The sequence below is a fragment of the Pantherophis guttatus genome, chromosome 1, assembly GCF_059756535.1.
Source record: "Pantherophis guttatus breed Tessera chromosome 1, ASM5975653v1, whole genome shotgun sequence".
Classification (NCBI taxonomy): domain Eukaryota; kingdom Metazoa; phylum Chordata; class Lepidosauria; order Squamata; family Colubridae; genus Pantherophis; species Pantherophis guttatus.
The window spans coordinates 119,908,081-119,922,976 of record NC_142063.1 but is presented as its reverse complement, the minus strand read 5'-3'; the positions used below and the strand labels follow the sequence as shown (position 1 = coordinate 119,922,976).

Genomic DNA, 14,896 nt, shown 5'->3' with positions numbered 1-14,896 from the left:
TTCCTTCAAACTGTGACTTAAATGTATTCCACAGGGCTCTAAATTCAGCATTACACTTTATTCCCCATTTGTTTATTTTTGACCTAGAATGAATACAAGGATCAGAATTCGGAGCTAAATGATTAAGTAATAAAGCATATGCCAGTTTAGAGATTAACGTCACCGATGAACCATTCTGTTATGATTAACACAATGATTTTCTGGGATTTTTAAGCCGGTTTCCCCGGCTCCACATGGAACTACTAAGGGATTGGCCCAGTCATATATACGGGATATATATTTTATACAAAGCATATGATCTGCCACGCTCTTCCCCACCACCCAAGGAGACTCCTGGAAAAGAGGAAAATGCGTTTATGCTAAACGGCAAAGAAGCGAGAACAGCATAGTAATGCTATTGTTAATTTTTTTTTTTTTTTGAATGACAGGCATTTCCAGAAAACATGCTCGTCATGCTCCAGCTCTTTCAGAAAAAAACCACCAAAAAGCAACCTCCGTAGGCAAAAAAAAATCCCACAAAAGTTGCGCACAGCAGAATCTCGTCCTTCTTTTGACTTTCGATTTGGGAGGAAGGGAACAGGCACCCAGGGTATTGTACGCCCCCGCCCCCCCTTTAGAGCCAGCTACCTGCGCAAAGCCACCGCTTACGCACGCAGAGGCTCGGATCCCGATGTTCCTTTGATGCGCAGGCATCCATCATTGCCAATCAATCCAGCCCCCGCGCTAGTTTGCTCCCAGAAGTGCGGCGCAAGCGCGTCTTTCCTAGCCGCAAAGCAAACGCCGGCAGTTTCTTACAGACCGGCTTAAATCTAATCTTTGCCTTTGCAAAAGCGTCGCGGTCGGCCTCGCCTCCGCACGGTCGCTTTCTGGGTGCTGCGACGCCCCTGGGTAAGGTTGCTTGTTCCAATGCCACAAATGGGACTCAACCCGGTCTCCGTGAACTCTGCAAAGCAGCCTCGAACCTACTGACCTATCGTTCCTCTCGCCCACTAACAGAACTGCCGAATTCCTCCTTTCTCCTCCTCCGCGTTGGTTTTGCAAAAGTCAATTAATCCCCCCCCCGCGCAGGCGCACACAGAAACTCTTTCCCCACTACCACCACCACAATTAAACAGACTGTCCTCTCCCACGACTGAAGCAAAGGCGGCTTTGTATACATCCTTTAAGATCGAAGTAGATACCCCCCGCTGAAGCCAAAGCCCTGGAACAATGACTGCAGCTATCTCGTTGCAGCCTCAAAGAAAGAGACAAAATTCCACCCCGCATATCCCCGGCTATTCTAGCCAAGGCTGCAAAAAATCCGCAGAAAGAACTCTTGGCTGCCATTTAGCGGCCGCCCTGGTTTTTGCAGTTCAGATCTGGTAGATCTCCGTCTCAAGCTCCTTCGACCGCCAAGACCTTCCCAGTTGCAGCAGACCGGGGTGAATGCACCTTGTCAGCCCAAGAATGTGCTAAGTCCCAGAGCACGTTCTTGTAGTAGCCACTACGAAAAAGATCGTCCCCCGCCCCCCCCCAACTCCTTACACTCCGGTCCCCCCCCCCCCGACTTACCCAATGCGGAGCAGCAGGGAACCCGCCACAGCCATGGGCATCAGCAGGGAATGCTGCCTTTTCCCGCAGCGGTGAAAAGCGTAACTCAAAGCCCGGCGACCCGAAACGGCGAGTGCGGTTACCAGAGCCCAAATCCACAGCAACCAAGCCATGCTCCGCGGAGGGGGCACGACAAGCCTCCAACCCGCCCCGTTTGGCTTTAAAGCAGCCCTCCCATCTCCCGCACGGAACACTCGGGACCCGCCCCCTCGGATCACCGAGGATTTCGCAGCCGAAGCGCGCGGTCGCCCCTTCCTTTCGCCGCCGCCAGGCGCCGCGATTGCGCAGGATTCCACGCTCAACACCGCCCCGCCCGGTTATCCGCAGCATAGGTAGTCCACGATGGAGCGTGGCAGACGCCGTTCGCGCTTTCGCTGGCTTTACTGTGGAGTCAGATCCACGAGAGAGTAGCAGCGGGTGATGGGGGTAAGCCGTAGCTTGCAAAGAAGCCAGGTTGTTTCGGTCCCGTGAGCCTTTGCCAACGCCAACTCCTGGTTGGACTGATAGGAATTGAAGTCCAGACTTTATGAAGGCTCTCAGAAAATGCATATTTTATGTCCTTATTCAAGGTGTTCGTGTTGCAATATTTTCAGGATCAGACTCAATAAAGATAATAGGAGTTAGAGCTTTAAATATATTTCTTTTTAATTATGATAGGCATTCTATATTCACTGAATATTCAAGGTAGAAGCTGCAAGAATGGTGAGGGTGGCTCCTTATATATACAAGGGGTGGAGCTAGGAATGGGAGTGGTAAGTTATGAATACATTAAAGTCCAAAGAATAAGTTAACCTCTGATGTTCCATATATACATTATTTACACATTGGAGAATAAGGCATTTACATCTGACAAATCCCCCTCTAAATGCCGGTTCGTTACACAACACCAATTACATTCTGATTCAGGACAATATAATACACATAATTTAGAAGTTAAATATTTGTGTTGTTTAGAAGGTAAGGGTTTTGTTAATATGTCAGCTAATTGTTCAGAAGTATCGCAATGTATTGCTTTAATGAATCCGTCTTGAGACAGTTGTCTCACATGCTTAAACTTTATATCAATATGCCTGGACCTTTGTCCAATTGCATCGGATCTGGATATTTCAATAGCCGCTTTATTGTCTTCATGCATAATAAATGGTAAAGTGGGTTTCTTCCAAACATCAGTGATCAGATCATTGAACCATACAAGGTTATTTGCAGCCTTGGACAAACAAACATATTCCGCTTCTGTAGTAGAAGTGGCTACTAGTTCTTGTTTACCAGTATACCAGTAAACTGGACAATCATTCAATAGAAAAACATAACCAGAAGTACTCTTTCTGCATGATGTATCACCAGCCCAATCTGCATCAGCATAACAAGTAATTTTTGGTTCTCTGTCATTATTGGGTTCCAACATTAAACAAAAATCTAATGTACCCTTCAGATATCTTAGAATTCTTTTGACAGCTTCCCAATGATACAAGGTTGGTTTACTAACATATCTTGACAGTAGATTGAGAGGTAATGCAATATCTGGCCTAGTCCAATTAGATATATAAAGGAGTGAACCTATAACTGATCTGTAAAATGTGTTGTCTTTAAACTCAGGGGAAGATTCATCAGTGTTTCTAAGAAAATCAGTTTGCATAGGGGTGTCACAGGTTTTGGCATTATTTAAGTTACATTTGTTTAGGAGTTCGATGATTTTATCTTTCTGTGTAAGTTTGAATCCCCTTTTAGTTTTGTTAATTTGCACACCAAGGTATTTATTCACTTTACCCAGAGATTTCAGTGAGAAGTGTTCATTTAACTTATTTACAAAGATTTCCCTGCTCTCTTTATGCTTTCCAATGTATAAAATATCGTCCACGTAAATTAATACAAATTCAATATGATCATTACTCTTTTTTACAAAGAAACAGTTATCAGCAGTGGTGGCGTTGAAATCCATGGTCTTAAGTACTTTTACCAAGCAATCGTACCATCTTTTGCCGGATTGCTTTAATCCGTACAGACTCTTATTTAATAACCAAATTTCGTTCTTATTAGTGTATTGACTGTGTGGTGCTCTTACATATATTTCCTTATCTAATTTTGCATGTAAGTATGCGGTCTGTATGTCATATTGGAATACGTCCAGATTGAGTGCAGATGCTACTACAAGGGCTGTTTTGACACTCTCTGTTCTCACTGTGGGTGAATATGTATCAGTATAGTCTTCTGGGTATTTTTGTGCATAGCCTTGTGCAACTAGTCTAGCCTTGTATAAGGTATTGCCTCCTTCTAAGTTCTTAATTTTATAAATCCACCTGGTACCTATAATTGTTTTATCCTTAGGTGCGATCGCAGGTGTGAATACATTTAATCCTTGTAAACTTTCCATCTCTTTTTCCATAGCTAGTTCCCATTTTTCTCTTTCTTCATGTGGAAGTTTCAATACTTCTTCATATGTATTAGGTGTTATTTGTTCTCCATTCATATGCATTATGTAATCTTTGTATTTATTTGGTATTTGGTTTCTATTGTTTCTAATAGTTCTTTCAGGCTTGCTATGGTTATCATGCAAATATCTAGCTTCCTTCTTTGTTAATGTGTCTGTCTTTATTTTATGCTGACTATTAGTCCAAGTTTTGGTTTTGTTCTTACTTTTGTTAATATTTTGATTTTCTGTTGTTCCTTCCTCGCAAGATATCGTATCTTTACATTTATTAGGAAATATTTCATTAAGGTGCAATTTTGACCAATTGGCCTGTTCATGGAACACAGCTGTTCTGGATACTATAAATTTGTTATTACTATCAATAAATCTGTACCCTTTGGTTCCAGTTTCGTATCCCATGAATCTTAATCTCCTGGATACGTTTTCTCCCTTTCTCCTCAATTGTTTAGGTATGTGTACGTCTGCAGTGACTCCAAATATGTGCATGTGTGATAATTTGGGTTTTCTATTGTACATCACCTCATATGGTGTCTTATTCACAATACTGGACCAGGTTCTATTTTGAGTGTAATTTGAATAATGTAATGCCTCTGACCAAAATTGTTTGCCTAAACCAGCATCCTCTAATGTGCACCTAATCATGGTTTGTAGTGTGGAATTTTTCCTCTCTGCAACTCCATTTTGAAATGCAGAAAAAGGATTGGACGTGAAATGTAACATTCCTCTATCCTTTAACCATTGGGAGAATTCTTTAGACATGAACTCACATCCCCTATCTGTCATAATTTGCTTTATTCTGATATTATGTTGTGTTTCTATACGTTTGTAGAATTCCTTAAATTTCTGAAATGTTTCATCCTTGTGCTTTAATGTGTAAACAAAACCATATCGGCTGTAGTCATCCACTATTGTTAGGAAGTAACGTTTTCTATAGGTAATTGAGGGACTTAATGGACCAACTAAGTCCATATGTACCAAATCAAAAATATTGTTAGTTGATCTGTTAGATTTTTTTGGTCTGGGACTGGTTTTTAGTTTGGTGGATTTACATACTGAGCATTCCAAATAATTTTCACAATTTTTTATTTTGACACCTTCTGCGTGTTCAGTCATTTTTTGTACTACAGGAAAGCTTGCATGTCCTAACTTCCTGTGTAAGATGTGAGCACACTCATCATGAATTGGTTTACCTATTTTTGGTTTCTTTTCCTTGTATGTATTTTTGTGATCATGAGTTATTCTACACTCATCATTGTCACTGTTACTGACATTTTCATCATCTGCTTCAATACAATCTTCCATATTTGAATCAATGTTATGTAAACATCTTTCTTTAGTTATCAGATAGGGTAGACCTCCTTTTATCATTACAGTACCTACATTTGTTTTGTTCTTTTCTATAGTTGCTTTCCCCTTTGAGAAAACTATATTGATATCAGATTCTCTGCTCAATTTTATGGCACTTAGTATGTTGTGAGGTATTTCTGGGATTAATAATACCCCCTCTATTTTCCCTAGACCAGGCAAGGTCACATTTCCTTTGCCTAGTACTTGAACCTTTTCTTGATTAGCTACCTTTATCACAAACTTATCTTCTATAAATGAAGATAATATACTTTTGTTGTTGGTGGTGTGATTTGTTGCACCAGAATCAATAAGCCAATTGTTATTCTCATCCTGCTGTGTTCTGGTGCTGTCTTGTTTATTTAGCCCATTCAGTGACCCAGATTTCCTCTCTTTTGAATTTTCTCTACCCCCTCTACCTTCTTTGTAATTTGGTGGACTTCTATATTCGTGTCTATCTGTGGAAGATTGTCTGTAATTATATTTGCTCCTATATTCTGGCCTATGTCTCTCTCTTGAGACTTTGGGGCAGTCTCTTCTACTATGTTCCCTGGATCCACAATTGTAGCATCTAAAGGCCTCATTATGTTTATCTTGAAAGACTACTTTCCTAAAAGGTTTGTGGTCTGTTTGGTTACTGGATCGATTTTTTCTTGAATTGTCTTCTGCTATCAATTTGTTAAATAGACTTTCTATGGATAAATATCCCAAATTAATGGTATCTAAGTGTGACATAAAGCTATCCCATGATGGATCAAGTGAATTGATAATAACACTTTTCATTGTTTGATCTGAAATCACTTCCCCCCTCAATTGTAGCTCAGCTCTTATTTTGTTTAGATTTATCAAATGCTCACTTATAGAAACCCCTGGTTTTACTCTAGAGGAAAAGAAATCCTTAGACATTCTTGTGGTTGTAGCTACACTATCGCTGTGAAATAGATTAAACATGCATTGAATTATTTCTGATACAGTTAGGTTTGGTTTGATGCTATGATACATTGCAGGAGACACGCTAGATATTATTATGAAGAATGCTCTATGATGTAAACAATCTATTTTTAAAGTCCAAGGTCTTCTTGGAGGGCTAGTTATAAAGAATAGTAAATTTTCTTTCATGAAAATAACCTGAAGCTGTTGATACCACTCTTGTAAATTAATGCCATCAATTCTAAGTTTTGGGAAGTCACTGGGTAAGTTACCTACGTTATTCTGTCCATTACTTACAACCTGGGGCAGTCCGTGATCTCTCAAGTGCAGGAAATTACAGAACGGCATTGGGATGCTTGCAATGAGTCTGCGCGGTTCTCTGGCCAGTTCAAGTCCTTCTGGGTCGTCTACGTAGTTTCGCACATGCGCGTTGCTCATTTCTTCTTTGGTGGCGTCGTGGAAGGTTCTCTCCCTTTCAGCTCTCTCGATCCGCTCCTCCTCAGATGAGTCGGTCTCTGGCTCGGTTTTTGGGGTTCTGGTGGTGGCGACGGTTCTTTTCTTCTTTTTGTGTGCGTTGGTATTCGATCTTGTCTGTGGTGTAGGGCGAAATCGGCATGGCTCTCTGGGCTCGGGCGTTGTCGCTTTCGAAATCAGGATGGGAGCGTGCAGGTCTTGAGTCGCCGGTTTGATTTCTTGCTTCTTCGTAGATGTCTTGGTAATTTTCAGTCTTGGCCCAAAAGCAGCAAAAAGCGTTTTCATTGCTGATTTTACTTGAGATTTTGTTAAATCGTCTTCACTTTCTGATTTTGGATCATCTGAAGAGTTTGAGACTTCTTTCTCACTTTCTTCGTCTGATAGTGTTTTTCGCGCCAGAAATTTTGAACTGAGCGTTTTGATTGGCTCTGCTCCATTCTCTTTTGAAGTTCGTTGAAACCAAGATGGCTGCCATTCAAAATTTCGCGCGGGATCACATCTTTTCTTTTTAACAACTATTTTCTCAGTAGTCATCTCACTTACGGTTTTTTGATCTTTGGGTTTTTCTTTAATGACGTTTTTCTCTCTCGCTGCTCCGCTGTTCTTCAGCATCTCCTGGAGGTCCGCGATGAGACTTTCATCATTCTTTTGGCTTTTTAGTATCTTTAATATCTCTGACCTGAGTTCGTTATTTTCTATTTCGATTTCTTTCTGGTCATTATTTTCACTCATTAGTTCTTCTTCTTCAGTGGTGTATTCTTCGGATTCTCTCGAAATCGCATTGGTGGATTCGTTGATCATCTCTTGATCAGTTTCTATTTCTTTGCTGTAGGCCCTGGTGTTGGGCCTATCTTTCTTTGACATTTTTAATTACTTATTGAGTCAATGAACCATCCTCTGCTACCAGCTTGTTGCAATATTTTCAGGATCAGACTCAATAAAGATAATAGGAGTTAGAGCTTTAAATATATTTCTTTTTAATTATGATAGGCATTCTATATTCACTGAATATTCAAGGTAGAAGCTGCAAGAATGGTGAGGGTGGCTCCTTATATATACAAGGGGTGGAGCTAGGAATGGGAGTGGTAAGTTATGAATACATTAAAGTCCAAAGAATAAGTTAACCTCTGATGTTCCATATATACATTATTTACACATTGGAGAATAAGGCATTTACATCTGACAGTTCGTTTCAGCAATTCCGAATTTGGATTATAGCAGGTGTCTATAGGACCGATTCATTGCACGAATTCATTAAAGTATACTTGATCTTCCCTTAGAACAGGGGTCAGCAACCTACGGCTCCGGAGCCGCATGTGGCTCTTTGGGCCCTCTGCTGTGGCTCCCTGTCAGGTGATCCCAACACTGGCTGGCCCCGCCCCTTGCCCTCCCCTCCCAGTCACTCCTCGCCTGGCCTGAGAAGGTAAGGGCAACAACGGGGGCGGGCTAGGGCAGAGAGAGAGGGATACAGAGAGAGGGGGAGAGAGATAGACATAGAGAGATACAGAAAGAAGAGAGAGGGATATGTCCAAAGGATTTTTTGGTTCCTGGTGTTTTTTAACAACTGGTTGTCTGCCCTAATGACCTGCTGGGTAGGTGTGGTCATGTGATCGGTGGAAGTGAGTGACATTGAGTTGGCTACGCCTACCCAGATTTTGTGGCTCCCGGTGTTTTCTTTTCTGTGGGAAAGGGGTCCAAATGGCTCTTTGAATATTTAAGGTTGCAGACCCCTGCCTTAGAAACAAGCCCCATTGATCCTTAGTGTTCTCTGAGCTTGGTTTTCTTGGAGACGTTACCCAAACTAGTAACCATCAGCACTGATGATGTTATCTAGTTTGAGTAACGAAATGCCTGCAACAAAACAACCAAGAGAGCACTCAGGACTCCCTCATATCAACTCTGAGCTACAAATATTCTCCTTTATTAAGCCCCACTGAATTCAGCATTAAACTTTTGTCAGAGGCTATTGAGTAGTTTCATCTCATTCAGGCAACTTTCATTTTCTTCACTCAAACAAGCATACAAGTGCATTCTGCCTCACTTGGGGTATTTTAATTTTGAAATGTATGTGTGAACAATCACATCTGATGAATATTCCAACCATCTGACATGTGAAGTCTTGTTTAGGAGCATGTAAAAAGGTGTTTTAAATATATAGAATTTGTTTCAAGGTTGTGCTTTTGGCTAATTTTAAGTTACTTAATCAACTGAGTTTATTTCTGAAACACATGTATGTATATATGTATGATCAAGCTGCTATTTCCAAGGCTATTCTGAAACATCATCCCTCTTTTCTTTTTCTGCTCTTTATCTCAGGGCATTTTACAGTTTTGTTGTAGGAAGCTGCGCTGTAGATCCTACCTGCTGGAAAGGAGAAGTCTGAATATTAAAGAACCCAAAGAAAAGTAATTATTGGAAGGTAAAATGGCACTTACACATACATTAACATTGCCAAATACCTCTAAAGGTACAGCTTGTATTGTATTTTTTCCCACTCACCTATTGAGAAGTAAGACTTTCTAAATCGGACTTATTCCCAAATTATTTTTAGATTTTTTGTCTAATTATTTTTCCTGCATACTCCTTTATCTCCAAATGCTGATATTCATGTTTAACTTCATCTCATTTAGAATAGAATAGAATTCTTTATTGGACACACAAGGAATTTGTCTTGGTGCATACGCTTATACATAAATGTAACATTTCTATTCTATATATATAAAGTGCACATAAATGCTCAATATGATCTAGTTGATGGCGAATTAGAGCTAACATTTTTACACTGGTCTTTTCATTATTGCTGTATTATTGAATATGATTACCTGATTGCTACTGCAGTTCTTTAAACTACAGAACTGGAACTATCTTGGGATAACAAAGAGCCACTGTAATGATGGGAATAATTTCAGCTTTATTTCAATATTAATTATTAATAATACTGTGTAGTATATTATACAACACATTCAATCCATGTGTATTTCCACAGCAAGCCATTGGATTTGGTAATATCAATAAGTATCTATTGCAAAAGAGGGCTCTGTGGTTTGAATTGGTTTTTAAATGATTGAGAGCCTTGATAGTACAGGGGTTTAGTGCACCCTGTTATTAACACAGCTGCCTGCAATTTCTGCTGGTTCGAATCTCTCCAAGGCTCAAGGTTGACTCAGCCTTCCATCCTTTCTAAGGTAGGTGAAATGAGGACCCAGTTTGTGGGGGCAATAAGCTGACTTTGTATAAAATATACAAAAGTATGAAGGCTATTGCTTAACGCATTGTAAGCTGCCCTGAGTCTCCGGAGAAGGGCGGCATATAAATCAAATTAAAAAAAAAAAGAGTTGCCATGAAAAATATCCCAGCCATTCTCCAGTGCAAAAGTATCCTGCTTCTATATACAGTAATGGAGAAAGCTGCATGGAAAGCTGTGCTATATGAGTCACAAAATGCTAGAAGCAGAGTAGTTGTGTGAAGATTGTTGTATTAGCTTGGGGAGTTAATTTCTGAGTGATTCTGATACACTCAGCCTTTTTTCTTCAGCTCTTTTTAAGAATACAATGCATATTTCTGATAATTGTTCTTCTCCTCTCCCCCATACTCAGTAGGGTTCATTGAGATGATGTTCTTCATAGTCATCTTTTGTATTTTAGCAGAATTTAAGAGAGAACAAATTCCATGCTGATGAGCAAAGCAGGACTGCTCTGCTAACTCCCAGCATAATTTCCTTGTTGACCACAAAGAAAGAAGTGTTCTCGCTAGTGCAGAATTTAATTGCAGGCTAGTGGATTGCCCGTCCATTCTTCTTCCGCCAGTATCCTACACTAACAGGGTTTCTTTTTACTAGCCTGCTAAAAATTTGAATTTCTAAGCATGTTGCAGATGACCGGGCTTCCCCTGCTTTATGGCGATCATGGGAATTCAGAATGCGTTAGCCTCCTCAAAAGCCTCATTAAGAAGAGAAGACCATTGAGTTTTGCACATTTCATCCCAGATTCTGTTTAGTATTTTAACTCTGTTTTGTATTTCTCTAGAGGGGAAGGCAAAAAAGTCAAGTCAGTAGCTCCTGGAAATTTTCCCGGTTTTTGCATATATCATGCATGTGACACATCTAAAGAAAAAGGTCAACTTCAATCTTATGGTTGCAGATACCACTTTCATTTTTGTTGATGCCCTCCCTGCTGATTTTTCACGTTTCTGTCCTTTCTTCCTCTTCTCTTGGTTATTTTTGCCATCCTTAGATACAGTACAGTGCCCCCAAGCCTAGCCAAATGCTAGAGATTCTTTCTCATTTACCATAGAAACAGCTGAGAGGAAGAATCGACAACAGGAACAATTTCCCCCTTTTAGGCAAAGCCTAAGCAGTTTAAATCACCTTTATTTCATGCTCTTGAGAGATTCTGTCCAGGAAGTATAACTGAGCCAATTTCCATTTAATTCCTCTTTGTGTCCTTTGTCCAAACCAGGGCTGTCAAACTCCCGGCCCATGGGCTGTATGCGTCATGCGCTGGCCACGGCCACGCCCAGTTTAGCAAAGGGGAAAAAACTCCAGATACGTCACGTGACACCCCTGGTCCAAACCAAAGACATGTACAAGACTTTCTTCTAGAATTATTGTGATACTCTGATGTCCCTTCAAGTATCTTTCTATGCGGGGCCACCAGATGGTATACCAACCCCTAGGCCCGTGGTGGTGAACCTGTGGCACGCGTGCCAGAGGTGGCATGCAGACCCCTCTCTGTGGGCACATGAGCCATCGCCCCAAATCAGCTCTGCGCATCTGCGCATGCTTCTCACCAGCCAGATGGTCTTTGGGTCTGTGTCATGCATGCTTGGGGGGCGGGGGGCATGTGTGGGGGGAGGCACATGTGAGGGGGACAGTGCATGCGGGGGGCACATGCAGGAGGATGGAGTGCATGTACAGGGTGCACGCGCATGCACAGGAAGTATGCAGGGGGTGCACGTGCATGCATGGGAGCAGGGCGCATGTGGGGGCACATGCACGCGGGTGCTGCATGTGTATGCATGGGGGCAGGGCACATGCACAGGGGCCACACGCACATTGCAATTTTGGAGGTTTGTGCGTGCGTACTTTGGTCACTGAGTCCAGAAAAGGTTAGCCATCACTGCCCTAGGCTGATATTGAATCTCCTCCCCTCCCCAGAATCAGTGAACAAAGCAGACACTCTTTGTTTATTTTAAAAGAACGCTTGAATGCCTTGACTTACTTGTCTGGTGCATTGCTTCCTTGAAATGATTCAGAGAAAATTGTTTGCAGCTCCAGGCAGCATACAACATTAAAAATTCACCATTTGAAAACCTACGCTTTAAGCTCCCTCATCCCCCAGCCCTAAAACTCAGGCTCCACTAATGATATTTTTTCCCCAAAGGTTTGATCTTTCTACTTTGAAGATGCCTCTCAGTAAAAAGTGCCTTAATTTCTAACTCACTTTCTACTTTCTATAATATTTTGTTCCTTTTTTATTATTGTAATAATAACAGTTACAATAATCCTGAGGCAGAGATTCTCTATGAGTTGTCCTTCCATCAACAATGGCAACACCGCTATCATAAATATGGTTTGAGTAAATAAACAGAAGTCTTGAACAGCTGAACTACATTTGAAATGGTAGCCTGTAAATTGTATATAATAGCAGACAAGTTCTCATTGGTTAGATCTTCCTCTGTCAATATTTATTTCCCTTAAGAAATAAACAGAATGACCACATGTGGGCAAAACAATAGCGGGAGTAAGAGCAAACTTCAACTTCCTGCCGTTGAGATTTCTTATAGGAAGAAGGCAGGGAGTGTTGGAAACCATGATCACATGTCCGCAGCAGCTGACTGCAGAGGTGCTGCAGCAGCCACAGTTTGCAAATGGAATATAATTGGGATTGATTGTGAGCACAATTGTATTAAATACAATTTATTTAATTTGTTCACATACTTTATCACAGTATCAGGCATTGCTTTCAAAGTAATTGCTCTCGAAAGTTCAGTTCAAAGGACAAAATAAGTAAGACCTGCAAAGGAAGCATGTTTTTAATTCTACAAATCCTACTAGAATTATTACTTCTTCTGGGGTAATCAGTGTCTCTAATTTTGATGATGCTTTGCATCTTCCGGATATTGTCTCTTCTTTTTGCCTATGCAAAAAATCCCAAGAAAGTTTAAATTTAACTTTTTAAAAAGTTGTAATTTTAAAAAGTTGTAATTTTAACTTTAGGGTGGATTCCTATATTATTTTAAATAATATTGTAGTATTGTATAAATGCATACATTTTAATTTAACTTGGAATATATAGATATACATTCTATATCTTAGTAACCTAGTTTATTCAACAAACCATTATTAAAATAATAGCTTGATATAATCAGGACTCAAAATGCTGACAATTAGAAACAACTCTGGAATCAGATGAGAAGAGAAAGAAGGTGGCTAAGGTAACATCTCTTAACAGTAGGTCTTGCGTTGCACTTAGATTGTGAATTCAACCAATAGTAGCTTTATAAACTACAGTTAAACCATGGTTCACCATAATTCATGGACCAGTCTATTAATAGCTGCATTCATGCCAACTCTGTTTCATAAATGTGTCATATCCACCTGCCCTCCCTTTAGTAACTTTGAGCTTATTTACAAATAAGTCTTCTAAAAATATTATTTGGTTTTGATAGCATTTTGCTTCAAACATAAAACAATGTCAGCCAGATTTTTTGGTTTGCATCCAAGCTGCTGTTCTTTCTTATTTTATTGTTTCTAAATTAGATCTCTTGAAAATTAAACAAGGAACCAATTGCAGAGATGTGTCTTGATTGTTTGTTCTGAAAGATAAGTAAGAAGTAAGCAAAGTAAGAAAAATTAAAGTACACTTTTGGTATTCTCAATAGTGTGCCTGCCAAAATGTATATTCCTGTTCTCAGAGATTTAGCTTTATTTACCCTTTTATGAAAAGATGTGGTCAATATTGTCAACTCTTAACAAGGTATGTTTCTTTAAGAGAGGGTGGGGGAGAGAGAGGGAGGGAGAGAGAGAGAGAGAGGAGTGTTGCTATAGAAACCAGTACATGCATTGCAACCTCTTTGTAAAAAAGAAAGAAAACGCATATGAGAGAAGGTGATTTGCTTGCAGCGGGGTAGTTTTTCCTCATTTCTTTCATTCCCTTTTGGGGAAGAGATATAATGGGTGTTGTAAATTATTTATTTATTTATTTATTTAAAAGATTTGTGTGGTCTTCCATCACACGGGGACCGCAGTTGTTGACTGTAACAGGTGAGAACAAGAACTGCAAGGATATGCACAGGACAGGAAACATCTGAATTTTGGAGCTATTCTTTCTGTACCCCTGAATTCACATGTTCATTATTAAACCTGTTATCAAGCTGGCACTTGCTGTGTATTATGAAACAATTTCTGATTGATGGTAACTCTTCCATCTCTTTGTCCACCAGGAACCACCAGTTTTAAAGTGATCACAGCTTCTTAATTCTTCTCCCTGGATTCATTTCACTCCTAGAATTATCTCTGGATTGGACCCAGGTTTGGCCTGTTTTCTATGCAGGTTGATGGGATGGGATGCTTGATTAATGTGCACTCTCCTTGCCTCTTATGTCATTTTGAGTTATTTATACCATAAAATATTTCAGACTTTACTATTCTCATACCTTTTTTTAAATGGTTAATGGCTATGACCCCATTTCTCAGTTGGCCTGTTTTGTGTTTTGTTTTGTTTTGTTTTGTTTTGTTCTGCATTGTTTTGTGGTTTCTTGTATGGATTTAAGTGTTGTGTTTGTTGAGTCTCAGTTTGGGCATTTCACAGGGCTCCTACCATTTTTCCAGAATCCCAATTCTATGTATAGATAGTCCTCTATCGTCATATTTTCTCCAGAGTTCTTCATGGACAGTCATGATGTAATCTTGTGTCTGTGGGATGGAGACAAAAGTAGGTAATATCAAGGGACTAAAGATAGAAAGCCATCATTGGGGTTTTTAGGCTGGTTTAACTGCCAGATTATTATTTTTTTTCAAATAATTCTGATAATGGGAGCTTTTTGAAAAATTTGGAAGAAAGCCTTCCATTTTCAGAATTCCCTATGGTGAGGCAGTGGCTGTTAAAATTTGTAATGTGGATATATTGA

General features: G+C 40.1%; 2 protein-coding genes across 6 annotated transcripts in view; one reads left to right on the top strand and one right to left on the bottom strand.

Annotated features, from left to right (window-relative positions):
* The window catches only part of PNKD (PNKD metallo-beta-lactamase domain containing), a 31,895-nt gene extending 29,612 nt beyond the window's left edge, over positions 1-2,283 (bottom strand). The window contains exon 1 of the mRNA XM_034421617.3: positions 1,552-2,283. Within this exon, the coding sequence (XP_034277508.2) occupies positions 1,552-1,703 (152 nt within the window). The 5' untranslated portion in view covers positions 1,704-2,283. The remainder of the gene's footprint in view (positions 1-1,551) is intronic.
* The window catches only part of CATIP (ciliogenesis associated TTC17 interacting protein), a 35,728-nt gene continuing 22,638 nt past the window's right edge, over positions 1,807-14,896 (top strand). Inside the window, exons 1-3 of one of the 5 annotated variants that reach the window (XM_087881668.1) lie at positions 1,807-2,016; positions 9,083-9,185; positions 14,210-14,297. The gene's annotated coding sequence lies outside the window, so the exon portion shown is untranslated. Of the gene's footprint in view, positions 2,017-9,082; positions 9,186-13,760; positions 13,875-14,209; positions 14,298-14,577; positions 14,701-14,896 lie in introns of those variants that run through there. The other 4 variants (XM_087881670.1, XM_087881669.1, XM_034421589.3 and 1 more) reach the window with 4 other exon arrangements.